We start from the raw sequence: 27,842 nt of genomic DNA, 5'->3' as shown, positions 1-27,842 counted from the left end.
GGAGGATGGAGGGAAATGACCTTTACAGTCATTTCCCTCCATCCACCCCCACATGGCCCCTCTATGTCACCCCTGCACCGTTTCAATATTCGTCACGCAACAATAATATAACAGGTTGGGTAACCCAAAATCTCGATTGTCTATTCCTTTGTAAAAAAAAAACTACGGATGCGCAGGGTCCTACTCCACACAAATAAAAGACAAGATCATTTTATTAACTCCTGCACCAAAAAAAAAAAAAACAAAAAAAAAAACAACTTTGAAAGGAAAACTGGACGGCATCGCAACAAAAACAGAAATCTTGGGAGGATATTCATTTTAATCGATTGGATCCTTCCAGCCAAAGTCAGCAGGTGGCTACCCCATTTCTTCAGGTCCTCCTTCACCGCCAGGTCCCCAAAATTTAGCTGCTTTAATGAGGCCCAGTCGTGGGCCACCCGGACTCCCAGGTAACAAAAAGTTGGACTGGGCCAGGCAAAAAGGCAACTTCTTCAGGTCGGTTCCCCTTCCTGGTGGATTCACCGGAAAATATTTGCTTTTACCCAGGTTCAATCTGCAACCCGATAAGGAGCCAAAGCTCCTCTGCACCGGGGAGGGTCCGTCACATACTGTAGCACATTGCCTGCCTATAAGGAAACCCTGTGCTACCTGCCCCTTCTATCCATTCCCCTCCACTTTGTGGATGACCTTCATTGAGGTTCAATAGCCAAGGCAAACAGTAGAGACGTCAATGGACATCCCCGACTCGTGCCTCTTCCAGGTGGAAGCATTGAGTATAAATCACTGGCAGTTAGGGGCAGCACGGTGGCGCAATAGTTAGCACTGCAGCCTCACGGCGTCGAGGTACCAGGTTCGATCCCAGCTCTGGGTCACAGTTCGTGCGGAGTTTGCACGTTCTCCCAGCGTTTGTGTGGGTTTCGCCCCCACAACCCAAAGATGTGCAGGGCAGTTGGATTGGCCATGCAAAATTGCCCCTTAATTGGAAAAAATGAATTGGGTACTCTAAATTTATTAAAAAATATATCACTGGCAGTTAGATCCAGGATATAAACCTAGGTCCAAAGCCAAACCTGCTCAAGACCTCAAATAAATAGCTCCATTCCACCCTATTGAACTCCTTCTCTGCATCGAGAAATAATCACCTCTGTTTCAGGGCATGGAGAGTGGGACAGAATCATGTTGAGCAGCCTCCAGACATTGGCCGATAGTTGGCTCCCCTTAATAAATCTTGCCTGCTCTTCTGAAATTATCCCCGGGAGGAAGGAGTCCAATCGCCTCGCCAATACTTCCACCAGCAACTTTGCATCTGCATTCAACAAAGAGATGGGCGGTACAACCCACATTCCATTGGGTCTTTATCGTTCTTCAATATCAAGATCGTCGGTTGCACCAAAGAGGTTGGCAACGTATCTAGAGTCAGAATCCTCGAACGTCTCCAGCAGTTGGGTCAGCAACCCGGCAAACGTTTTGTAAAATTCAATCAGGAACCCTTCTGGTCCCGGCGTCTTCTCTGACTGCATCAATACCTTCCTTAACCTCCTCTGGTGTCAGAGGAGCTTCCAATTCCTCCCTTTCCCCCTGCTCCATTACCGAGGAGGCCAGATCGTCTAAAAACTTGAACATTAAGGACTCATCCTCTGGGTGTTGTGACTCGTACAAGTTCTTATAGAACGCTTCAAACGCCCCATTAACCTTGGTTGGGGTGGAGACCCTGACTTGCACAATTTCCAGAGTGGCTGCCTGCCGTCTCAGCTGATGTGTCAGCAGGCGACTAACCTTCTCCCTGTGTTCATAGACAGCCCCCTGTGAACACCGCCGCAAGCGCGCTGACGTCAGTGGATAGAATACCAAACTCCACCTGCAGTTCTTCCTGCTAGCCAGTAATTCTGATGTTTGATTGATAGAGTATTGGCGGTCCACCTTTCGATGGCATCCGCCATCCACAGCCCTTTTCCTTATGTGCTTTCAAGGAGATAATCTCCCCTCTAATGACCACCTTCAGTGTCTCTCAGCATTGAAGGGGCAATCTCCCCTCTTATTAAAGCTCAAATATTCCTCGATGACAGAGGAGATCCTCTCGCAAAAATTTTTTATCCGTCAACAGCGAAGTATCAAACCTCCAAAAGAAGCGCTGAGCGTGACCCGGGCCAACCATCATGTCGACATAGTGCGGGGCGTGATCGAGATCACCACTGCAGAGTACCCCGACTCCAACACCCTCAGTAGCAAGGACATACCAACTACAAAAATGTCAATCTTAGAATAGGCCTGGTGGACCCGAGAGAAGGAGAAATCTCTCTTCGCTGCTCCGTAAGTCCCAAGATAGACGTGACCACTAATAATATCAACAAAACTAAAATAAACTGGAGGTAAAGACTGAAGCCCTATCAAATGCATCAGATTCAAAAGCATCAATTAATTGAGGATTAAGTTTTAAATGCCAACAAAACCATCAGATATCCAATGCACTCTCAAAGCTCACTCCTCAGTGGCAGGCTGTCTGCCTGTTGCTTGGACTGGTCATAAGTTCGGATCCCAAAACATGATTCGATTGGCTGTATATCATACATAGTTCCTTTCATCTTTGTGCTCAGATCAGAGAATTGGCCCTTGAGAATATTACACTAACTTGAAGCATGTAAATATTACAAACAATTTATGCTAAATTAATTGAATCTTCATAGCACTATGCAATAAAATTAAATGTTCTGACCATGACGATTTACTTACATTTCAGGCCTGCGTCTTTTACTTTTCAATTTGCAGGTTAAGATACAATGAGGATCAAGAGGTTCATCATTACAGGTTCTGAATGCATGAGTACACCACCTCTTCTCTTCCATGACAAATCTCACTTCCCCAAGCTATTTATATTACAAAATGTAAGAGTACTATAGTAAGTGTGCTCAAAGGTTAAGCAATGCAACAAAGTTAATTTTTGCAAACAAGTCAAAAGCAATTTAATAGCTCTAAACTGTAACTGCACTTGTGAGAATTAAGTTTGCACCATTAGAAAAAATATTCCTAGTTGAAGAATGAAGATCCTTCAATTTCCTTGATAAAAGCAAGTTACAGTAGGTAGTATTTTTTTAAAATCAAACATTGTCAGAGCTGCTTAACCATTTTTAGTACAAACACTTGCAGCTGTTAGAAGATAATATTTTCATTTGATGCCCTATTGCATCCACTATAATTTCATCGGTTTTTTTTTACTCCTAAGAGATCAAGAGCAAGCATTTTATCCTTTCTTAATGAAGAACATAAGAAAATAGAAAACGGAGCAGCACGGTGGCGTAGTGGTTAGCACTGCTGCCTCACGGCACCGAGGTCCCAGGTTCCATCCCGGCCCTGCTTCACTGTCTGTGTGGAGTTTGCACATTCTCCCTGTGTTTGCGTGGGTTTCACCCCCACAACCCAAAGATGTGCAGGGTAGGTGGATTGGCAACATTAAATTGCCCCTTAATTGGAAAAAATTAATTGGGTACTCTAAATTTATTTTTAAAAAGAAAATAAGAAACAGGAGTAGGACATTTGGCTTCTCAAGCCCGCTCCATCATTCAATAAAATCAATGTAGATCTCCACTTTCTTGCCTGTCCCAATAATCCTCGTCCCACTTGTGAACCAAAAATCTGTCTAACTCAGCCTGGAATACATTCAATGGCCCAGCCTCACTGCTCTCTCGGGTAGCGAATTCCCAAGATTAACAACACTCAGGAGAAGAAATTCCTCATCTTCATCTTAAATGTGAGACCCTGAATTTTGAGAGATAACATCCTTCCAGGATCTCCCTTGCATAGCCCCTCAATAATATATATTTCAATAAGATCACCACTCATTTTTCTAAACCCCAAGCAAAGGACCCAATCTCGTCATAAAACATCGCCTTCATCCCAGGAGTGAACCTTCTCTGAACTGTCTCCAATGCAAGTACATTTAAGGAAAGCAGTACTTTAGGCATGCAGTACTCTAGGTGTGGCCACACCAATGCCCTGTACAACTGTAGCAAGACTTCTTTACTTTTATACTCCATCTCCCTTGCAGTTAGGACTAACAGTCAATGTGCCTTCCTATTTAGTTGTTCCTACATGGCAACACTTTGAGATTCACGTACAAAGATATCTACGTCCCTTTGCATTGAAGCATTCTGCACTCTCTCTACATTTAAATAAAATTCTGCTTTTCTATGTTCCCTGCCTGTAATGATGCACTTTCACAGACTTCATTAATGGACAAAGACTTCATTTTTTTTTTTCAGTATTAAAATTTTTTTTTTTTTTTTTTTTAAATATAAAGAGTATCCAATTGTTTCCCCCAAATTAAGGGGCAATTTAGTGTGGCCAATTCACCTGCCCTGCACATCTTTTTGGGTTGTGGGTGTGAGACCCACACAGACATGGGGAAAATGTGCAAACTCCACATGGACAGTGACCTGGGGCTGGGATCGAACCCGGGTCCTCAGCACTGTGAGACAGCAGTGCTAACCACTGCGTCACCATGCCACCCTGAACCCAGACTTCATTAGTGAACACAATGTGCTGATTGTCCCTTTTAAGAGTAAACCAGCAGGAGTATGGGTCATCTGGAAGGTGCACCTCTCTTTCTTGAAGCAAACTCCAGCCTGAAATCTCACCTCTTCAAAGTTTGCTAGATGCTCGGCCTCTGTTCATCCAGTTACAAGGACATCATCAAGGTATACTACAACACGTGGTAGTCCCTGTAGCAGACTCTCCATTGTCCTGAGGAATATTTCACATGCCGAAGACACGCCAAAAGGGAGCACGTGTACTGAAATAGGCCTTTTGTGTATTTATCGTGACGTACCCAGAGAACAGTCATCTAATTAGAGCTGCTGGTACACTCGACTCATATCCAGCTTTGTGCAAGATTGACCGCCTACCTGCTTTGTATACAGGTCTTCAATTCTCCAGCTGGGATATTTATCCAGCTTGGCAGCCTGATTAACTGTTAGCTTTTAATCGCCACAAATGCAAATGGTCTTGTCCGATTTCAATACAGGGCTAAAGGTGCTGCCCATTTAGAGAACTGAACTGCTGGATAATGCCTAATTCTTCCAACCTGTTTAACTCAGTATCCACATACCTGTTTTGCCCTAAAGAATCAGGGAGCCTCTGGATCCACATAAATCTTAGTTTGTAGCCCTTTGATTTTGCCTAATTCATCACAGAAGACATTCTTGTATTTTCCCATCAGTTCGGGCAGTCCCCTTACCGCACTTGAAAAATCCCAGCCCAATTCAACATGTTTATTTTAGCCAATCACGGTCAAGGAGGTTTGTCTTTCATCCATCATTATTATTGCTGGGAGCTGGGTAGACTGTTGTCCATAGCTTACAGGATATCATTGTGGTGCCTATTATTTTTATTGTTTCTCCCGTATAAGTCTTCAACTTGGCTAAAGTCCTCTTCATGTTCAATGGTTGGATTCCCTCTTTTAGGTACTGAAATGTATGCTTGCTCACTCATTCGGAGCATTATAGTTTTGATACTATCTTGCCTGTTTTTATATTAAACAGAGTGAACACTAGAATCACAAGTGGCTCGGCTCTTCCATATAGCATACTTGTAACATCTTAGTCGACTGATTACTCAACAATCTTGATTTAGCTCTGCACTTCTTTGAGCAAATGTCCTCTTTTGTGCCGATAAACCACTCAGCCTCCTTAAACCAACATGATTCAGGAGTGTGGTTACCTCCACATCGCTAACATTCCACTTTAAGCATTCCTGACTGATTGCCTATTCTGCACCTTCTTGTTTTGTTGGTGGCTGAAATTGTTTCCCATTTTGTGTCTGCTTCTGCTGGCTGCAGGTTGCTGCCTGAACTGGTAAGTGACGCCATTTTGTGCGTTCTGCAGCTCTTGTGCACCTTTTTCAGCGCTATGCACAGCCAGCGCACCTTTTTCAGCGCTTTCCACAACCAGCACCATCTCCATTGCCAGTTCAAAATCTATGCCAGCCTCTGCAAGTCATCTGCATTGAATAGCGCAGTTCACGCCACAGATTAACCTATCCCATTAAAAGCCATTTAAGATGGCTCCAAAATCACACTACTCTGATAATTGTTTCAGTTTAGCAATGTAAGTTGTGCTCAATTCACCTTGGGCTCTCGCCCTCTAATTAAATCATTGGAGTAGGACTGATGGTTGAGGGTGTAATTGAGCCTTCACTAAATCCACAAGCTCACAATGATTTGGAATTGGGCGCACTTTGGGCTGTAGGACTGCAAATAAGGTTCTAGGTCTGAGTTCCACTAACATTTAGGGGAATCCGCTTTGCGCTTTGCTTCCTCACTTATTTCATTTGCTTGGAAATAATACCAAGGCACTCAACATATTGTGTCCAGTGCTTGGTGGAGGAGTCAAATGAGTATTCGCCCAAAGAGGGACATTCTGGTGAGTATTTTCTTCTCCTTCAGACTTCAATTAAAACAGAATACTCACAGGTGTCGGGCCAGAGGCATTGTCAGGATCATTTATCCTTGTTGTCAGACATAATAGTGCCTTTTCATAGACTTCATTATTTTTTTTGTAAATATTTTTCTTTAAAAACTTTTAAACAATTTTAGTACAAAACCTACAAAAACACAGAACAATTAAAAAATAAGAATCCCCTCTCCACTTCTCTTACAAAAGTTAAAACTCAGTTACTAAGTTCCCCCCCCACTACTCATCTTGTAACCTCCCCCCCAACAGCTAACAGTGACGAGCTCTTTAAAGTACAATATAAACGGCTGCCATCTGCAGTAAAACCCTTCCACTGACCCTCTCACGGCAAACTTAACCTTCGTGAGATGTAAAAATGGCATCAAGTCACCTCGCCCTGCCGAGGCGCTTGGCGGTGTAATCAACCTCCAGCCTATGAGGATCTGTCTCCTTGACACCAGTGAGGCAAAGGCCAGGACGTTATCCCCCTCCCCGGTCCAGAGTTCCGGCACAACCGAAATCCTCCAAATCGCCACCAATGGGCAAGGCTCCAACCCAATGTTCAGGGTTGCCGACATAGTCTCAAAAAAAAAAAGGACCTCCTAAAGTCCGCCAGCTTTGAGCATGACCAGAACATGTGCTCATGATATGCAGGGACCCCCAGACACCCAAACGCATCTATCATCCACACCTTCAAAAAAATGGACTCATTCTAGCCTTCATAAGGCGTGCTCAGAATACCACTTTCAGCTGGATGAGGCTCCGCCTCGCACAGGATGAGGTTGAGTTCATCCTCCTCAACGTCTCATTCCAAACCTCGCTAGGCTTGCTCCCCTCACAGACTATGCTCGCACCTGAACCCAAAGCTTGTAAACAGAAAAGGCCCCAAAATGCTGCAAGACTCTGATAATGTTATCTATTGGCGCCTCCAGATCCCTCACTTATAATAGTAAGTAGTCGATGTACAGCGAGACCTTTTGTCCCATCCACCTATAACTATTCCTCCCCATGTATTCGAGGAACTCGGGGACATGGCTAGTGCAAACAGCAACGGTGACAACAGACATCCCTGCCTGGGACCCCCTCTAAAGTCGAAAGGGGTTGGAGGTCACTTTATTTGTGTAAACACTGGCAAATGGGTCGTATTAACAGCCGCATCCAGGCTACAAAGCCCGACCCAAATCCAAATTTTCTAAAACTTCAAACAGATAATCCCACTCGGTGCCTTCTCTGCGCCGAGCAAGATTATGATCTCCAGGACCCGACGCTCCCCCAGGGCAAGCACCACATTTAACAATCATCTCGCGTTCGCCTTCACTTCCGCCCCTTAATGAAACCCATTGGGTCTTTCCCCACCACCTCTGGCAGACAAGGTTCCAGTCTTTTGTTTTTTAATTTAGAGTACTCAATTCATTTTTTCCAATTAAGGGGCAATTCAGCATGGCCAATCCACCTAGTCTGCACATCTTTGGGTTGTGGGGGTGAAACCCACTCAAACACGGGGAGAATGTGCAAACTCCACACGGACAGTGACCCAGAGCCGGGATCGAACCTGGGACCTCGGCGTCGTGAGGCAACAGGGCTAACCCACTGCACCACCGTGCTGCCTGGTTCCAGTCTTAATGCCAGCACCTAAGTGAACAGCTTCACGTCCACATTTATTAGGGAGATTGGACGATACGACCCGCAATCTAAGAAGCCCCCGTATTTTTTCAAGAGAAGGGAATCGAAGCCTACCTCAGCGTCTGTGGCAAAGCACCTTTCTCCACGGAGTCCCTAAACATCCCTAACGATAGAGGGGCTAATAATAGGTCTATGAATTTTCTTTATAAAATCCCACCAGGCGAAGGCCAGTAGGGAGGCTTTGATCCAGGCCTCAGGTCACTGTCCATGTGGAGTTTGCACATTTTCCCAGTGTCTGCATGGGTCTCACCCCACAACCCAAAAAGATGCGCAGGGTAGGTGAATTGGCCATGCTAAATTGCCCCCTTAATTGGGAAACAAATTGGGCACTCTAAATTCATATTTTAAACAAAAGCCCACCGGGAACCCACCAGGTTCTGGGGCGCCACAGTGGTGCAGTGGTTAGCACTGCTGCCTCGCGGCACTGAGGACCCGGGTTCGATCCCGGCCCCGGGTCACTGTCCGGGTAGAGTTTGCACATTCTCCCAGTGTCTGCGTGGGTATCACCCCCATAACCCAAAGATGTGCAGGGTAGATGGATTAGCCATGTTAAACTGACCTGTAATTGGAAAAAGATAATTGGGTACTCAAATGTTTTTTTAAAAAGGAACCCATCAGGTTCCGGTGCGTTCACCGGCTGCATCAGTTTTGTAGCCTGCTTGAGCTCATCCAACTCCAGTGTAGTTTCAAGATCCTCTCATAACTCCTCCTCCACCTTTGGAAACTCCAATTAACCGAGGAATTCCACCATATCTTTCCCATCTCGTGGAGTGCAATATACATAGATTTTGGTAAAAGGTCTTAAATACCTCATTTACCTTCTCCTGATCAGAGACCGCCCCTCATTTCGCACCCTCATCTGGGCAATCTTCCTCTTAGCCTCTTATTTCCTCAGTTCATATTTCAGGAGCCGACTTACTTTCTCTCCATCTTTGTAAATAACCCCTTTAGCTCACCTCCGCTGTCGTGCTGCCTATCTGTAGTGATCAGATCAAACGGCGTTTGCAGTTTCCTCCTCTCCGCTAATAGTTTTTGGGATGGGGTGTCCGCACACTTATGATCTACCTTTAATATTGACTATAGAACATAGAACAGTACAACACAGAACAGGTCCTTCGGCCCTCGATGTTGTGCCGAGCTTTGTTCGAAACCAAGATCAAGCTATCCCACTCCCTGTCATTCTGGTGTGCTCCATGTGCTTATCCAATAACCGCTTGAAAGTTCCTAAAGTGTCCGACTCCACTATCACCAGGCAGTCCATTCCACACCCCAACTACTCTCTGAGTAAAGAACCTACCTCGGACATCCCTGCTATATCTCCCACCCTGAACCTTACAGTTATGCCCCCTTGTAACAACTACATCCACCCGAGGAAATAGTCTCTGAACGTCCACTCTATCTATCTCCCTCATCATCTTATAAACCTCTATTAAGTCGCCTCTCATCCTCCTCCGCTCCAAAGAGAAAAGCCCTAGCTCCCTCAACCTTTCCTCATAAGACCTATCCTGCAAACCAGGCAGCATCCTGGTAAATCTCCTTTGCACCCTTTCCAATGCTTCCACATCCTTCCTATCGTGAGGTGACCAGAACTGCACACAGTATTCCAAATGTGGTCTCACCAGGGTCATGTACAGTTGCAGCATAACCCCACGGCTCTTAAACTCAAGCCCCCTGTTAATAAACGCTAACACACTATAGGCTTTCTTCATGGCTCTATCCACTTGAGTGGCAACCTTCAGAGATCTGTGGACATGAACCCCAAGATCTCGCTGTTCCTCCACATTCCTCAGAACCCTGCCGTTGACCCTGTAATACGCATTCAAATTTTTCCTACCAAAATGAATCACCTCGCAATTATCAGGGTTAAACTCCATCTGCCATTTTCCGGCCCAGCTCTGCATCCCATCAATGTCTCTTTGCAGCCTACAACAGCCCTCCACCTCATCCACTACTCCACCAACCTTGGTGTCATCAGCAAATTTACTGACCCATCCTTCAGCCCCCTCCTCCAAGTCATTGATAAGAATCACAAGTAGCAGAGAACCCAGCACTGATTCCCGGTGGTACACTGCTGGTAACTGGTCTCCAGTCTGAAAATTTTCCATCCACCACCACCCTGTCTTCTATGCGATAGCCAGTTACTTATCCAATTGGCCAAATTTCCCTCTATTCCACACCTCCTTACTTTCTTCATGAGCCGACCATGGGGAACCTTATCAAACACCTTACTAAAATCCATGTATACGACGTCAACTGCTCTACCTTCATCTACACACTTAGTTACCACCTCCAAGAATTCAATCAAATTTGTAAGACAAGACATCCGTGTTGACTATCCCAGATTAAGCTGCATCTTTCCAAATGGTCATAAATCCTATCCTTCAGGACCTTTTCTATTAACTTACCGACCAGCGAAGAAAGACTAACCGGCCTATAATTACCAGGGTCATTCCTATTTCCCTTTCTTGAACAGAGGAACAACATTCACCACTCTCTAGTCCTCCGGCACTATCCCCGTGGAGAGCGAGGACCCAAAGATCAAAGCCAAAGGCTCTGCAATCTCATCTCTTGCCTCCCAAAGAATCCTAGGATATATCCCATCTGGCCCAGGGGACTTGTCGACCCGAAGGTTTTTCAAAATTGCTAATACATCCTCCCTCAGAACATCTACTGCCTCCAGCCTACCCGCTTGTATCACACTCTCATCCTCAAAAACATGGCCCCTCTCCTTGGTGAACACTAAGTAAAGTATTCATTCAACTCCTCTCCCATCTCTTCTGACTCCATGCACAAGTTCCCACTATTGTCCTTGTCCGGCCCTAACCTCAGCCTGGTCATTCTTTTATTGCTCACATAAGAGTAACAAGCCTTGGGGTTTTCCTTGATCCGATCCACCAAGGACTTCTCATGCCCCCTCCTAGCTCTCCTAAGCCCTTTTTTTTTTTTAAAAAGCTCATTCCTTGCTACCTTGTAACCCTCAAGCGACCCAACTGAACCTTGTTTTCTCATCCTTACAAAGGCTTCCTGGTTCCTCTTGACAAGACATTCAATCTCTTTTGTGAACCATGGTTCCCTCACACAGCCATTTCCTCCCTGCCTGACAGGGAAATACCTATCAAGGACACGCAGTATTTGTTCCTTGAACAAGCTCCACTTTTAATTTGTGTCTTTCCCTGACAGTTTCTGTTCCCATCTTATGCTCCCTAATTCTTGCCTAATCGCATCATAATTACCCCTCCCCAATTATAAACCTTGCCCTGCCGTATGGCCCTATCCCTCTCCATTGAAATAGTGAAAGACACCGAATTGTGGTCACTATCTCCAAAGTGCTCTCCCACAAACAAGTCTAACACTTGGCCCGGTTCATTACCCAGTACCAAATCCAATGTGGCCCCACCTCTTGTCGGCCTATCCACATAGTGCCAGGAAACCCTCCTGCACACACTGTACAAAAACTGCCCCATCCAAACTGTTTGACCTTTAGAGGTTCCAATCAATATTTGGAAAGTTAAAGTCACCCATGACAACTACCCTGAGACCTCCACACCTATCCATAATCTGTTTTGCAATTTCTTCCTCCACATCTCTTTTACTATTTGGGAGTCTATAGAAAACTCCTAACAATGTGACCGCTCCTTTCCTATTTCTAACTTCAGTCCATATTACCTCAGTAGGCAGATCCCCCTCGAACTGCCTTTCTGCAGCCGTTAAACTATCCTTGATTAACAATGCTACTCCTCCACCTCTTTTACCACCTTCCCTACTCTCACTGAAACATCTATACCCCGGAGCTTCCAACAACCATTCCTGTCCCTGTTCTAAACATGTCTCCGTAATGGCCACAACATCGTAATCCCAAGTACCAATCTACACTCCAAGTTCACCTACCTTATTCCAGATGCTCCTTGCATTGAAGTAGACACACTTCAACCCACCTTTCTGTCTGCCGGTACACTCCTGCGACCTTGATACCCTCCTCAGTACCTCACTACTCTCAACACTGGCTTCCGGACTACAGCTCGTTTTCCCATCCCCCTGGCAAATTAGTTTAAACCCCCCCCCCGAAGAGCCGTAGCAAATTTCCCTCCCAGGATATTGGTGCCCCGCTGGTTCAGGTGCAAACCTTCCTGTCTGTACAGGTCCCACCTTCCCCAGAATGTGACTACTAGTTTTTTTCCCGCTCCCTCCTTGCCTCCAGCTCTAAATGGGCCTTAAAAGATAAAATTTCTCATCTAATTACAACCTTCAGTGCTTCCCATAGTGTCATGGGAGAGGTCTCATCATTGTTAAAAATATAATTCTGATAGCCCCAGAGTCCTTGCACAGAACCCAATGTCCGCGAGCAGATCCACATCCAGCCACCACCCCTTTCAACGCCCCTTACCCCCAACTCAAGGTCCATCCAATGTGGGGCATGGTCAGAAAACACCACCACTGAATACTCATTCCTTCACCCCAGCCATTAGCGATCGGTTTATGACAAAGTAGTTAACCCTGGAATAAACTGCATACGGAGGAGAAGAACAAGATCTCTTTCTCCCTCCGATGATCGAACCGCCAAGGGCCAGTGTCCCCGTGCCCCTCAATTAATGCTTTTGCCATATCCCTCGGGCCAGTGATCTTGGCATAGAACAATCTACCTCCAGTCTAGCACGGTAGCACAGTACTTAGCACTGTTGCTTCACTGCTCCAGGGTCCCAGGTTCGATTCCCAACTTGGGTCACTGTCTGTGCAGAGTCTGCACGTTCTCCCAGTGTCTGTGGGGGTTTCTTCCGGGTGCTCCGGTTTCCTCCCACAGTCCAAGGATGTGCAGGTTAGGTGGATTGGCCATGCTAAATTGCCCTTAGTGTCCAACCAAACACCGCCACCATTAACCCAACTCAACACCTTAACAACATGAACATGAACAATAAAAGCAGCAAAATATTAAAATCCCAACTGACCACTACCCGTCCACATCCCTCAAGCCATGTCCAGACCATGCCTACTCAGGAGTTTCGAAATAGAAATCTTTCGAGTTGAATGTGACCCTTAATTTCGCTGGGTACAACCCCAATCGCACTCTTCCATTAAAGAGGACCATCTTCACCTTATTGAAGAGCTGCATGTAGCATAGTGGTTAGCACCATTGTTCACAGTGCCAGGGTCCCAGGGTCGATTCCCAGATTATCTGTCTTCTCATTGTCTGTGCGGAGTCTGCACGTTCTCCCCGTGTCTGCGTGGGTTTCCTCCGGGTGCTCTGGTTTCCTCCCACAAGTCCCAAAAGATGTGCTGTTGGGTAATTTGGACATTCTGAATTCTCCCTCACTGCACCCGAACAGGCTCCGGAGTGTGGTGACGAGGGGATGTTCACAGTAACTTCATTGCAGTGTTAATGTAAGCCTGCTTGTGACAATAATAAAGATTATTATTGAAGGCCATCTGTCCTTTCGCCAGATGTGTGCCAATGTCTGGTAAATCCTTACCATGTTGCCGACCCAGTTGATGTTGCAGGCTTTCTTGGCTAATCCCAGAACCCGCTCCTTTTTCTGAAAACTATGAAATCGAATGATCACTGCTCGAGGTGGCTTATTCGGACGCGGTTTTCTGCCTCAAGGCTCTGTGTGCCTGTCGAGCTCCAGCGCAGCAAATACCTCATCGCCGCTCATCAATTGGGAAAACTTTGCAGAAACGTATTTTGTCGGCCGTACGCCCTCAACTCCCTCAGGTAAACCCACCAGCTTCAGGTCATGCGCCTGGAGCTATTTTCTAAATAATCCAGCTTCACCCTGAAGCCCTTGTTCCTGTCGCTGGCGATCGCCATTTCAGCCTCCAAGGACACAAGTCTGTCTTCGCGCTGGGATAAGGCTTCCTCCACATTTTTCAATTTCTCCGCCTGTGCACCTAATTATGTTTTGCTCAGTTGCTCCCTTACTGGACGCAAAGCTTCCTCCACCATGGTTTCAAATGAAGCATTCAATTCCTGACCTTGTTTTTCTAGGCACTCATCCATTTCTGCACCAAATTTTTTAAATTCTCTAGCTACCACCCTACCATCATGTCGAGGATGATAGGCATGGCAGCCTCCACCGCCATCTTTGCTGCATCATTGCTGGGGCTCAACGTCTGCAATTTCACCCCTCCGATCCCCTTCGATGTCAGTTTCGACATAGAGTTCTTTGTGGTCAGTTTCACTTCTGGGAGGGTATGTTTTTTAAAAATAATCTTTCGATCGGACAGTTAAGCCCAGGTACTGGAGCCTGCGTGGGAGCTACCCGAGATGTGGCCGCTATTTCATGCCGCCACACTGGAAGTCCCCACATTATTGAACACAAAAGGTGTTTATTCACCAGACTGTACAGCAGCCGCATGGTTGTAGCTTGCTTTCAAATCGTTCCTGCCTAGGAACCTCTCTCACCATTGGGTGATTCCACACAAAATCCTGACTGGTCACCCTGGCCAGGTGACTCTTACTCTGCAGTGTTGCCCTTAAAGGGACAATTACCACACTACCAAAGTGGGGAACCTCACATTTTCCTCTCCCTGCCAAATATTTTGCCCACTCACTTATCCTTAACTTGCTTTCCAAACGGTGCTCGCTTCGGCAGCACATATACTAAAATTGGAACGATACAGATAAGATTAGCATAGTCCCTGCCCAAACATGACACAAAATGGTGAAGCATTCCATATTTTTAAATCAATTTGCTTTCCTAGCTATCTTTGTATCGTCAGCAAGTTTGACAATACACACTTCCTTTGTCCAAGTCACTAATACAGTTTGTAAATGGAGGCCCCAACACTGATCCCTGTGGCACCCCACTGGTTACACTTCATCAACCTGAAAATTACCAATTTATCCCGACTCTTTGGGCACGATCCAACGACCACAATGCGCCAGTAAAACAGGTCGGGAATCGTTTTGGGGGCCTCGGAGATCAGGGTGCCAGTTAAAAATGGTGTCTCAATCTCTCACTACACTGGGGAGTTCCGGTGAGCAGAGCTCCCCACTGTACAAAACGGAGCTGTGCGCTGCCTTGGCCACACGTTCCCCATTCAGCCCGCTTATATAATGCGAGTCATGTTGAATAGCCATATGTTTCTCGGCACTGCGAGTGCCGGGAAACATGTGGCTAAACGCGCTTGCTAGGGGTCTCTGTTACCTTTTGGGAGAATTGCGCCATTGCTTAAATTTTAGCTAATCAAGCCTCTATTCATGCTATTATATCACCCCCATACACTGCATAGTAGCCTTTAATCTGGCACCTTATCAACTCCTTTTCGGAAATCAAATGCTTTTTTGAAATCCAAATACACTAAAATCTACGGGGTCCAATTTTCCCATCCTGTTTGCGACATTTCAAAGAGCTTTAATAGATTTCACACATAATATTCCTTTCATTAAACCATGCCGATTGTGCTTGATTGAATGAAGATTTTCTAATTGTCCTGCTATTATTTCCTTATTAATCAATTAAAGCATTTCCCCAATGGCATATGCCAGGCTAAGTGACATAGATTCTTGCTTTCAATCTCCCTTTTTTCTTGAATGAAACTGTTATATTTGTGGTTTTCAAATCCATTGGGACCTTTCCAAATCTAGGGAATGTTGGAAGATTACAACCAGAGCATCCACCATCTCTGCATTCACTTCCTCTAAGACCCCAAGTTGCAGGCCATCAGGAACAGGGAGCTTGCCAATCTTTGGTTCCATTAGGTTTCCTATTACGTTTTCCTCTGTTTAAGTTCACTTTTGCCACTTGATTTTCTACTATTTTATTGGGGTGCTTTTTATTTAGCTATCCTGATCAGCCATTTCCAGCAGTACTAAACTTTTAGTGTCAAGAAGCAAATTTTAATGAAGAAATGCTATTGTCAAAGCTTTTCGGTGAAAGGTGTAATCGCCCAAACTCAGATTACCATTTCTTCACCATCACATTTTCTCTTCCAATAGTGCTTTAAGTGATGTTTAAGTTTTTCCTCTTCTGGGTACTGAGGCTCCATTTCCCATAATTTCACTGATAAGTTATCTTCTTCACCTCTTAATCAAATCAAAAAAGTTTCCTCACTGTCCAGAATTGGCTCTAGACAGAATTGCTACCTCTAGTACAAACCCAGGGAGTCACAATTTACCAACCATCAGTGATGGTTGTTTCGTATTAAAATTGTAGGGCTGGGAAACAAAATAAACTTCAAAAAGATCTATTCCTATGTCCCCTCTCCCCACTGTTGTTTGTGCTGGCTATAGAGCTGTTGGCAATTTCTCTGAGAACTTCAAGGGGCTGGAGAGGACTGGTCCGGGGGCAGGGGGGGGAAAGAAGAGAGAGAGAGAGAGAGAGAGAGAGAGAGAGAGAGAGAGAGAGAGAGAGAGAGAGAGCGAGCGAGCGAGCACAGGGTTTCGCTCTATGCGGATGATCTGCTTCTGTACATTTCGGACCCAGTAGAGGGGATGAAGGAAATCATGAAGATTTTAGGGGAATTCGGCTGGTTTTCAGGGTAGAAGCTAAACATGGATAAGAGTGAGATGTTTGTGGTTCAGGTGAGGGGACAGGAGGGGCGACTGGGGGAGCTGCCGTTTAGGTCAGAAGGAAAAGTTTTAGGTACCTGGGCATCCAAGTGGCGCGGGAATGGGACTGGCTGCATAAATTGAGTCTGGCCCGGCTAGTGGACCAAATGAAGGACGATTTCCGGAGATGGGACGCGCTCCCGTTGTCGCTGGCTGGGAGGGTACAAACAGTGAAAATGACAGCCCTCCCGAGATTCCTATTCGTATTTCAATGTCTCCCCATTTTTAATCCGCGGTCCTTTTTTAAGCGGGTCAACAGGGTGATCACGGGCTTCATCTGGGCAGGCAAGGAAGGTAATGCTCAAGCGGAGCCGGGGAGAGGGCGGGCTGCGCTGCCAAATTTTAGCAATTATTAGAAGGCGGCTAACGTAGCCACGATCAGGAAGTGGGTGGTGGGGGAGGGGTCGGTGTGGGTGCATATGGAGGCGGCTTCTTGTAAGGGCACCAGTTTGAGGGCGTTGGTAACTGCGCCTCTGCCGCTCCCGCCGGCGCGGTACTCCGTCAGCCCCGTGGTGGTGGCAGCCCTGAGAGTTTGGGGCCAGTGGAGGCGGCATGTGGGTGCAGTGGGAACATCGGTCTGGGCCCCAATTTGTGATAACCACCAGTTTGCCCCGGGGAGTATGGGTGGGGGGGTTCCGGATATGGCGGAGAGCGGGGATTGAGAGGATGGGGGATGTGTTCATTGAGGGGAGTAGGTTAGGTTAGAGTAGAGGGTCAATAAGAGGGAGAACTGTACGAAAGGTAAACGGTTTTTGCACTATGTTTATGGTTTCATGTATCCTGTCTATTTTGTTGTTGTTTCTATACCAAAAATACCTCAATAAAATGTTTATTAAAAAAATTTTTTTAAAGATCTATTCCTGATAAGGCTTGTTATTCAACAACACTGTTGTAACTAATCCCAAAACATTGCAGCAAGTAAATGCTAACACTTAACAACAGAGAATTTCCAGATTAGTCATTGAGGGATTCATGGGAGCAAAAACTTGGTGTTCACCCTGTAGAGAAAGACTTGAAGGGATACAACATTTTTTTGCAACCGCTCAAGCAGAAACCTGTCATGTTGTCAGTGATCATATTGGACATAATATGCTATGGCATGGAAAGATGGTAGTCCAATTTGCTTTAAGCGTGATTGACTTTGGGATCGATAGAAAGTCACCACGGAAGTCCCTTCAGTAACAACAAAATATCAAGACTGAATTCAATAACACATTTCTTCGACAAGTTGTCTCAAAATCATTTTGCAACTTCTTTTTGCTATTTGCATCATGCTACTTTGATACTGGCATTCTTGCAAGGAATATAATACCTGTTAGCTCAAAGAAAAGGTAGAGAAAGGAAACAGATCTTCAAATAAAATACAAATCTGACCACTCAACTATGAAAGAATTGAGCCTTTTGTGGACTGAACTTCAATACGACTAATCAACTGTTTATCAGGTTCGGATACATTTCAAGTCTGATGGTTAACGATACAAAAACATTTTGACAAATCTATCAGAAAAGCCTTTTGATGTATTGTGTACTGCAACTTTTTATGAAGTGTAAATCGGTTACATTTTATGAATTCTTTTAGGGTTCTACTGTAGACATGGAATTTTGTTTTACTATAAAAGAAGACAAGTTAACAAAATAATGAGAATTTGGAATACGCTTTTTGGTTTTGTGGTTTTTTTTTTTTTTTTTTTTTTAGAAAGAATTGTGCTGCATCCTAACCGCCCTAATCTGAGAGCAATTGCTTGGTTCTAATGAAATAAGTGTCAAAAGTTCTCACTATGGAAAAGGAAGTAGGCACCCCTGAGATCAATTCCAATGATTAAGCTTTACCAAAATCCAAAACCTGCTAAATCGCATGCATTCTCTTTGGTTGAAGATTGGTGTTTAAATCAAAAAGGTGGCGAGGCTTAAAAGAAAAATACTTAAATGCCAACTGAGAAGATTCATCAACAACTTTGCATTTCAGCCACTGGAGTGTGGCGACCAGGGGATTTTCACAGTAATTTACTTCATTGTGGTGTTAATGTAAGCCTATTTGTGACAATAATAAAGATTATTATATATGCCTTTAACTTAGAAAGTATATGCCTTTAACTTAGAAAAATATCCCATCGCATTTCAAAGTACACTCGTCTGAAAATTAATACTGAATTAAAGGAGTTGGAGAAGGATGAATAAAAGCTTGGTCAAAGAGGTAGATTTCATGGAATGATTTAAAGGAGGGGAAGGTGGTGGTGAGGTCTAGGGAGGGAATTCCAGAGCTGAAGGCCGACACAGTTGAAAGCACAGCAATAAATAGTAGAGGGAAGGCCTCTAGAAATATTCCAGAGGCCTGATTTGGAGGAGCGCAGAAGATTACAGCGATAAGGAGGAGCAAGGCCACAGAGATTTGAACACAGGGATAAGAATTTTAAAACAGATATTTGGGGTCAATTGCCAATCAAGTTAGTGAGAACAGGGATGATGGGTGACCAAGACATGGTGCAAGTTAAGATAAAAGCAACAGAGCTATGGATGAGTTGGAATCTATGGAAGCAAGACATGGGGGGTGGGGTGCAGCTAGAAAAACGTTGGAATGGGCAAGCCTGAAAGTGGCAAAGCTATCGATGCAGGCTTTTACACAAGACTACTTCTTACGATCAAAGCACCAGACGTAGTTATGCAAGACAGAATCAACTCCATAATAAATGGAACAATTATACAAGTTGTCTATAACAATAGCATTTTACCTCCCCTTTCCTTCGGAACCTTCATAGGCTTTAACACTCAATTTATTTTCCCAGGAGTGAGAGGAGCTATTACTATCAACTTTCTGCAGCCCAGTCAGTCAGAACCATAATGTAGTATTTCTTAAATACCTTGACAGCTAAATGAAATTTGAACACACGAGAGAACACAGGAGTAAGATTGGGTTTGGCGATTGCAAAACAACCAAATCATTGTGCTCACCATCTATGTTCAGCATCATTTTCCACATGGCAGGTCTGACAGACTGATGAAAACCAAACCAGACCTCTCTGCCTCCACCCAATGGATGGTCATATCCTTCAGGTGCAGAGAAGAAAGAGCGGCCAACAGGGGTGTACCTGTAACAAAACACAGAACATGAATTAAGACCGTATGCCTAGGTCTTTTTCACTACTGCTAAAGCTATTTATACATTCAAGAGATGAAATACAGCAGGAGGCCTTGGATGAGAGAATGAGGTCCCAACTGCTAGGTAAAGAAAATTTTAAGATCACATGGAATTAGGCTGAAGAGATGTAAGAATTCTCAATATTTTGGCCAATATTTCCATTTTAAATACCACCAAAAACAGAATGGTCATCCATTTTGTTGTTGTTTGTACAATTGTGTGGTGCAAAGAATGGTTGCCATCTTAGCTAACATAATAGAGATTAGATTTCCATAGAGTTCCTATAGTGCATTTGGCCCATCGAGTCTACACCAACCCTCTGAAAGAGCACCCTACCTAGGATCACTCCGCCGCCCTATCACCATAACCCCACCTAACCTGCATATCTTTGGATACTAAGGGGGAATTTAGCATGACCAATCCACCTAACCTGCACATATTTGGACTGTGGGAGGAAACCGGAACATTCGGAGGAAACCCACACAGACATGGGGAGAAAATGCAAACTCCACATAGACAGTTACCCAAGGCTGGAATTGAATCAAAGTCTTTGGCGCTGTGCCTCCAAAACAACTAGTTTCATATGAAGAATTCTAGGGCAATTCAGAGGGATGAGATCGTGACAAAACATTCAATTTGGGTTATTTGCTTTTTTTCTTTACTGCTGACCATATTACAAAAGCAAGATTAACAGTCAGTTATTGCTGGTGTTTTAATAGCTGTATAGAATTTACATTATATATTGGCTAATATTTGTATCTTTTATCAAGATGAATATCTTCATAGTTTTGGAACTTGGGAGGATGACATTACACAACGCAGTGTCAAGGATCTGTCTTGCGGGCAATCTGGCATAGAACTCTTGTATCCAATTCCAAAATTCTAGAAGATGGCTATCCTGGGAGCTGATTTCCGTTTGGCAGCTGTGTCGAGAGTAAAGTTGTGGGGGATGGTTGGGGCATAACCAAGGATTCTTTGTAGTTTCTTTGATGGGTAACAATGCAGAGGGGAGCATTTGATTGAGGGTTATCTTTGGCTCTGTGTTTATGAAGGAGCTATTTAACAGGGAGACAAAGCTAGAACAGCGATTCTGTGATAGTGTTTCATCACAGGAAAAGGATGGCTATTAAGGATCAATGTTACATTCAAAGGCAGTGCAGTTGAAACATAGCTGAAGAGATGTAAGAATTTAGTTTTGACATCAAAGAGAACAGCAAATATTTTGCTTGAGCTGGATACTGTTTATTTACTTACGTAATGCTAAAATGTTTGTCTACAGATTTGATATGTTTAAATGGGTTCAGCTTATATCCGATTTGCAGCACCTATTCAATCCATTTTGTGAGGATGGAGGTACTTTGTCATTAAGCTAGTGCAGTGCCAAGGGCTCTTTGCTCGATTCCTGTGTCTCATTGTATTTAGCTATGTAGTGGGCAGACAGACCCACTCTTGTTCATAAGGGGCATGAGGTCTGCAATGGTGTGTCATTTCTCTACTTTCCACACCAGCCATCTGTCTGGTCTGAATTTGCCACTCACTGCCAAAAAGGGTATTTTCAAACCATAATTGAACCTTTGTAGCAAGAACATTTAAAATGGATCAATGTAGGCTGTATTTGAACCAAATACCAGAGGTAGGAATACAGTACTGTCTATTAAACCACTGTATAAGCTCCATTTGGATAGTTTAAATGGAAATTCTGTTAGGTTGGTTGCTTAAGTTCTACATGAACATTTAAAATGTTAGTGGATGGGATATAAATATGTATGTCTTTCAATTACATAATTGAACTGAAACTAGATTTAAAAGCGTTAAATTATAAGAATAGTAGGAATGCTACTGAAATATTTGATTACTAGATCAAACAGCAATTATCACGTACTGTACGTAACGCTGAGCATTGAAACCACTTATGCAAATTAACAACCAATGCTTTTTTTAATTTCCAGTAACATACACTCAGAAGGTTTACTTCTGAAATGCTCAAGAACAGCAAATTAAAAATTCTTCCGTTTGCTGAGATTTTAAAGTAACTGAATACAAGATAATTGCAATTTACAGTGTGGAATCTCTTGCTGGATGCTGCAGCCTGAATGATGTGCCAACCCGATCATCAATTTAACAGTATTGCTTGCCAATGAGAATTTGATAATTTTTTTTTTTTTTTAAAACTTCAATTTGCAGCATTCTTGAATTTAGGCATTACATAAAATCCATCATTCAGAAAAAATAATTGCAATCAAAATGATGCAGGACATTATTGGTTTTAGCTTACTGTTACATTGCTAGTTATCACTTTTCACATCAATCTTTCTTGCTATTGAGATGTTTAAATTTACCAGTGACAGCAATTTGTAAAACCTGGAAACCTAAAATTATTTAACTCATCAGCTTTGAAAAAGAACAAACAAGGCATCAGGTATTATGTTAAAGCAATTGGAAAAGGTTAAAGAGAGAATTTCAGGGGGGGCTGGCACTACCGAGCCTAAGTGAGTATTATTGGGCCGCTAATATTTCAATGGTGAGTAAGTGGATGGGAGAGGAGGAAGGAGCGGCGTGGAAGAGATTAGAGAGGGCGTCCTGTAGGGGGACCAGCCTGCAGGCTATGGTGACAGCCCCATTGCCGTTCTCACCAAGGAACCATACCACGAGTCCGGTGGTGGTAGCTACACTGAAGATTTGGGGACAGTGGAGACGACATAGGGGAAAGACCGGAGCACTGGGGGGGTCCCCGATAAGAAACAACCATAGGTTTGCCCCGGGGGGAATGGATGGGGGATATGGAATGTGGCAAAGAGCAGGTATAACGCAATTGAAAGATCTATTTGTGGATGGGAAGTTTGCGAGTCTGGGAGTGCTGACCGAGAAATATGGGTTGCCCCAAGGGAATGCATTCAGGTACATGCAATTGAGGGCTTTTGCGAGGCAACAGGTGAGGGAATTCCCGCAGCTCCCGACACAAGAGGTGCAGGACAGAGTCATCTCAAAGAAATGGGTGGGGGACGGTAAGGTGTCGGATATATATAGGGAAATGAGAGACGAAGGGGAGACTATGATGGACGAACTAAAAGGGAAATGGGAAGAAGAGCTAGGGGAGGAGATTGAGGAGGGGATGTGGGCAGATGCCCTAAACAGGGTAAACTCGTCGTCCTCGTGCGCCAGGCTAAGCCTGATTCAGTTTAAGGTATTACACAGGGCACATATGACTGGAACACGGCTCAGTAAATTTTTTGGGGTGGAGGATAGGTGTGCGAGGTGCTCGAGAAGCCCAGCGAATCATACCCATATGTTTTGGTCATGCCCGGCACTACAGGGGTTTTGGATGGGGGTGACAAAGGTGCTTTCGAAAGTAGTAGGAGTCCGGGTCGAACCAAGCTGGGGGTTGGCTATATTTGGGGTTGCACAAGAGCCGGGAGTGCAGGAGGCGAAAGAGGCCGATGTTTTGGCCTTTGCGTCCCTAGTAGCCCGGCGCAGAATACTGCTAATGTGGAAAGAAGCCAAGCCCCCGGGGGTGGAGACCTGGATAAATGATATGGCGGGGTTCATAAAGTTAGAGCGGATTAAGTTCGTCCTAAGGGGGTCGGCTCAAGGGTTTACTAGGCGGTGGCAACCGTTCGTCGAATATCTTGCGGAAAGATAGATAGGGGAGAACAAAGAAGGCAGCAGCAGCGGCCCAGGACTTGGGGGGGGGGGGAGGGAGATGGGGGGGGGGGGTGGCCTGAGACAAGGCAGTTGCCAATTAGGGCTAGTTTTTATTCTTTGTTATTTAATATTTATTTATTTGTTGTTGTTTTTGTTTAAATTTAAAAAGGTCATTATTATCTGTATTGTTACAATGTTGTGTAAAGGACGCACAATGTACTGTGTTGGTTGACCAAAAATTTTCAATAAAATATTATTTTAAAAAAAAAGAGAGAATTTCAGAATCACCTACCTTGATTCAAATAATAACTTGCAGTGGCAACTGTTAAAACACTCCATAGTCCTACATTGAACCTAGCTGCAAAAGGATTAATGCAACTTTACTTGCATTTTGATAGTTCAAAAATTATGTTATTACCACAAGAAAGTTAACGTATTTTGCTGGATCTTCACTCTTACAAAGTGTATTCATCACATATTGTTAGGCAACTATGGATAGTGCCACAAAATCAACATTGTTGTGTTTTTTTTACATTAGGCAGCGCTCAAATGATTTACTCTTTTTAATGTGTAAAATGCAGAGCCTTTCCTGTCATTAATTTTTTCCCCTGCAGAAGCAAATTAATATACATGTACAAAAAGCCATCAACTGAAAAACTGCATCTACCTACGACAGATCCTACCAAAATAGAAAGAATGTTTTTGGAGGGGAGAATACAGACTCTTCGTTATCTTAAGAAACAGCTTTGGAGTAGTTCAATTGGCTGGCTGGCAGCCTGTGGGTTGGCTAGGCACAGTGTTCCGGTTGACAAAAGTCTGTGTTTGGTTCCTGCAGGATGCTTCTGAGAGAGCTGGACAGAAATTATATATAAGAGAGAGAGGAGGGGAGAGGTGTTGGGTAAGGGGTATTAGGTAGTCAGTTACATTATAGAATCGTAGAATTTACAGTGCAGAAGGAGGCCCTTCGGCTCATCGAGTCTGCACTGGCCCTTGGATAGCCCACCCCCATCTCTGTAACCCAGCAACCCCACCTAACATTTTTGGACACTAAGGGCAATTTAGCACAGCCAATCCACCTAACCTGCACATCTTTGGACTGTGGGAGGAAATCGGAGCATCCGGAGGAAACTCACGCAGCCACGGGGAGAACGTGCAGACTCCGCGCAGACAGTGACCCAAACCAGGAATCGAACCTGGGACTCTGGAGCTTTGATGCAACTGTGCTACCCACTGTGCTACCATGCTGCTCTAATATTACTGTTAAATAATAAAAGGTTATTTGTGTGTTAAATTTACAAACCTGGTGACTGCAATTTATTGGGCTCAGCCAAGGTCCTCAGGTATTTTAAAATAACATCCAATTTCACTTGTGTTGTGACTCAGAGTCAAGTGGGGCTGGAATTGACCGTGCAATAGCCAGGGGGTTGAGAGAATATGCACAAAAACATGGCCGAGCTGCTTAGTGCAGTTCAGGCACAAACGGAGGAGGATAAAAGACAACACTTTCCTACCTTTTCACATTGGGAGTATTTCATGCAGATTTAGAAAGACAGGAAAGAAAATAGCAGGACAACATCCCCAATAATAATTAATGTTTTTGTGACTGGTCTTGGTGGATTAAGGAATTGGGGGAAAAAATTAAAAATCAAAGCTTATTAAGAATTTCCAGTTGATACTCACTTCATGGAAGGAAGGTGTCGTAGGACAACATCGACGGCATGTACAGGATTTGTGCTGAGTGGTTTGTCCAGGTCCAATCCGGGCAGCAGCTCTGGCATACTACGACCTGTCAGAACTTCATGCAGCAAGTGCCAGCTCACTCTTGAAACAAATTTTATCGACACCCTGAAAATTCGGTCCTTTCCTTCTCCTGGTAACGTCACCTCCAAATCCACCTTCAAAAATAAATGTTGCAAGCTAATTTTATGACAGTCCTTCATGCACACATTTTGCTAAAGAACAGTTGGTTTATTGTAAAAAGCTAATTATTTGCAAATGGCAAATTAGCAAAAATTATCAGCAGCTGGAAGGTCCAATGCCTTTTTCTAATGACGCCTCATCTCTTGAGATCTGAGCTCCAATACAGTGCAAACAACAGGAGGAAAGGTATAACTATTTACTTTGGTGGCTACAAGTGTTTTCATATGAAAATGAGTTAGAGCAGTCTATTTCATTTCAGATCAACAGCATAAAAAGTACAATCATTTATTATAATGAGGTGCAATTCTCGTCTGTCTGCTCTTTTCTAGTTGGTCAGTGGATTAATTTGGCAGCAGAGCCTGGGGCACAGTGTCACAAATGCAAGACTTTAATACGATGATTATGTTTTTTAAATGCTTCTTTTAATTTAAAGGAAAACAAAATACACCAGAATTGGGAAACAGTGAAATCATACCAAATTCTGCCCAGAAACAGGCTCATGTGATATGGCTGTCATGGGGACTGAGATCCAAGCTGAATGCATAGAAACTTGTCAGTTCACACACCTTGACACAAAATAAAGGTAGTTGGTCTTGCTGGATATGGACTCTTAGTCTGTCAAAATCAGAGGTCCTGAAGAGAAAGAGAGGCCGCTGGGTGTGTGAAGCAGAAAATTTATAGCTGCAAGATCTGGATGCTGTTAAGTGTTGGTTTTCTGTTCGGAAAGGCAGAACCTTTGGAGATTTAAGAACCAAGGAATCTCAGATTGGATCTTGTGGCTGGAAGTTACTGAAGAGTATTCTCAGATTGAATTGACTTTAAAAAGGACAATGGAAGACACACTCTGACTTGGCAAGGAGAAGGAGCCTGCCAAAATGCTTGGTATGATTTGGACTTGAATCTACAGTGCTACATATCTGCTGAGAGCATGGCATCACATATAACCAGGTCATAAGGTATCTTGTTTGTATGTTAACTTGGTTAATAGGGCAGTGTTATTCTGCAGCTGAGTGTATTAGATCAAATATAAACATATATTATAACACAGTTAGGAATACAAACATATGCACACATATTTCTTTACTTTGTGTTGATTTTAGTTATTTTTTAAAATAAAAATTTTAAATACACAAAATCGCAGACTGAAATGCTTTAACTGCAGTGAGAACGTTCATTACATGTGTTCCCCAGTGTATAATTTTGCTAGATTACAGACAACAGCATTTAACAAAACAATAATTGTTTCTAATTCTAACTCTTGCATGTTTAAATTCTAAAATGTTTGGATGGCAAGTTGCTGGAAGTACTGACTGATAACATTGCAATGTGAAGGAAATAGCATCCATTACAGAGCAATCATCTGTGGAATTCCTTAACCAATGAGATTGAAGACTGTGAAATGAAGAGCACGTGAAGGAAGTATAAATTAGACTGTGTCAATACAATGCCAAATCAAGTGTAAAAGAAATACAAAGAGAAAGAGAGGGGAAAAGAAAAAGATGAAATAATTTTATATTTATAAAATATTGGGTAACAATTGAAACATGAGGGCCTGAAACTTTACACTTGTAACAGTTAATTTTCACGCCAATGGGGTGCATTGGTAATCATTAGTACATTTTTAAAATCCCTACATTTAATCCAAGCTCAAGAAAATATGCACTGACCTCAAGGGGTTCTAAAAGAGTAATAAAGTGTCCCAAAGCATTTCACAGAAGCATTATAAAAGAAATATGTTGCCAATGGAAATATTAGCTCAGTATAGGTTTTAAGGAGTCTCTGAAAGGAGAAAGGTAGAGACATGTAGGAAATGTATTCCAGACCTTAGGGCCTAGGCAACTGAAAGCATAACCACCAAAGGTGAACGATAAAAATCAGGGATGCTCAAGAGGCCAAAATTAGAGGAGCATAGATATCTCGGATGGTTGTGGGACTGGAGAAGATTGCAATGATGGTAGGAGAATAGAGGGGGGCAGTGATGGATCAGTGAGGCCAGGGAGGGATTAGGAAATAAGGATGAGAATTATAAAATCAAGATATTTGCTTCACCAGGAGCCAACGTACGTCAGCGAGCATAAGAGTGATAAGGGAATGAATGAAACTTGGTGTCAGCGTGCATGTGAATACTAAAGCTTTAATTTCAGGTGATAATTCCTGACAGCAGCAGGTCGAAATTACAGACCAAGGTTTTTCGCCCACCACACATTTTTGAAATTAAATTTCAGGACTTGCATCCATTTCATTATCTGTTACATATTTTGATTACATGACGTCCGCAGAGGTACTCTGATTCCCTTGTACCCACAAGTTTGTCTGTGTGCACCTGCAACAAGCTTCAAGGTACCATGCGCAGGCCTTGCTTTGTGATAAATAGCACATGTGCGCGGTCGCACAGTTAAAAAAGGCACCATACACAGAAACAAACTACATTTTACAGGAAACACTGACGAATGTAGCAACATGATTGCACTAA

General features: G+C 43.7%; 1 protein-coding gene and 1 non-coding gene across 4 annotated transcripts in view; one reads left to right on the top strand and one right to left on the bottom strand.

Annotated features, from left to right (window-relative positions):
- LOC140416871 (protein argonaute-3) overlaps nucleotides 1-27,842 on the bottom strand; it is a 293,216-nt gene that overhangs the window by 106,310 nt on the left and 159,064 nt on the right. For all 3 annotated transcript variants that reach the window (XM_072501157.1, XM_072501156.1, XM_072501158.1), the window contains 2 exons: nucleotides 25,130-25,344; nucleotides 19,621-19,757 (listed from right to left, as the gene is read on the bottom strand). In XM_072501157.1, the coding sequence (XP_072357258.1) occupies nucleotides 19,621-19,757; nucleotides 25,130-25,344 (352 nt within the window). The remainder of the gene's footprint in view (nucleotides 1-19,620; nucleotides 19,758-25,129; nucleotides 25,345-27,842) is intronic.
- On the top strand, nucleotides 14,698-14,802 carry LOC140430603 (U6 spliceosomal RNA). The gene has a single exon (XR_011949468.1). It is a non-coding gene; the product is annotated as a U6 spliceosomal RNA (small nuclear RNA).

This window comes from Scyliorhinus torazame, chromosome 1, assembly GCF_047496885.1.
Source record: "Scyliorhinus torazame isolate Kashiwa2021f chromosome 1, sScyTor2.1, whole genome shotgun sequence".
Taxonomy (NCBI): Eukaryota; Metazoa; Chordata; class Chondrichthyes; order Carcharhiniformes; family Scyliorhinidae; genus Scyliorhinus; species Scyliorhinus torazame.
Note: the sequence above shows the minus strand (reverse complement) of the source record. Positions and strands in the feature narration are given on the sequence as shown.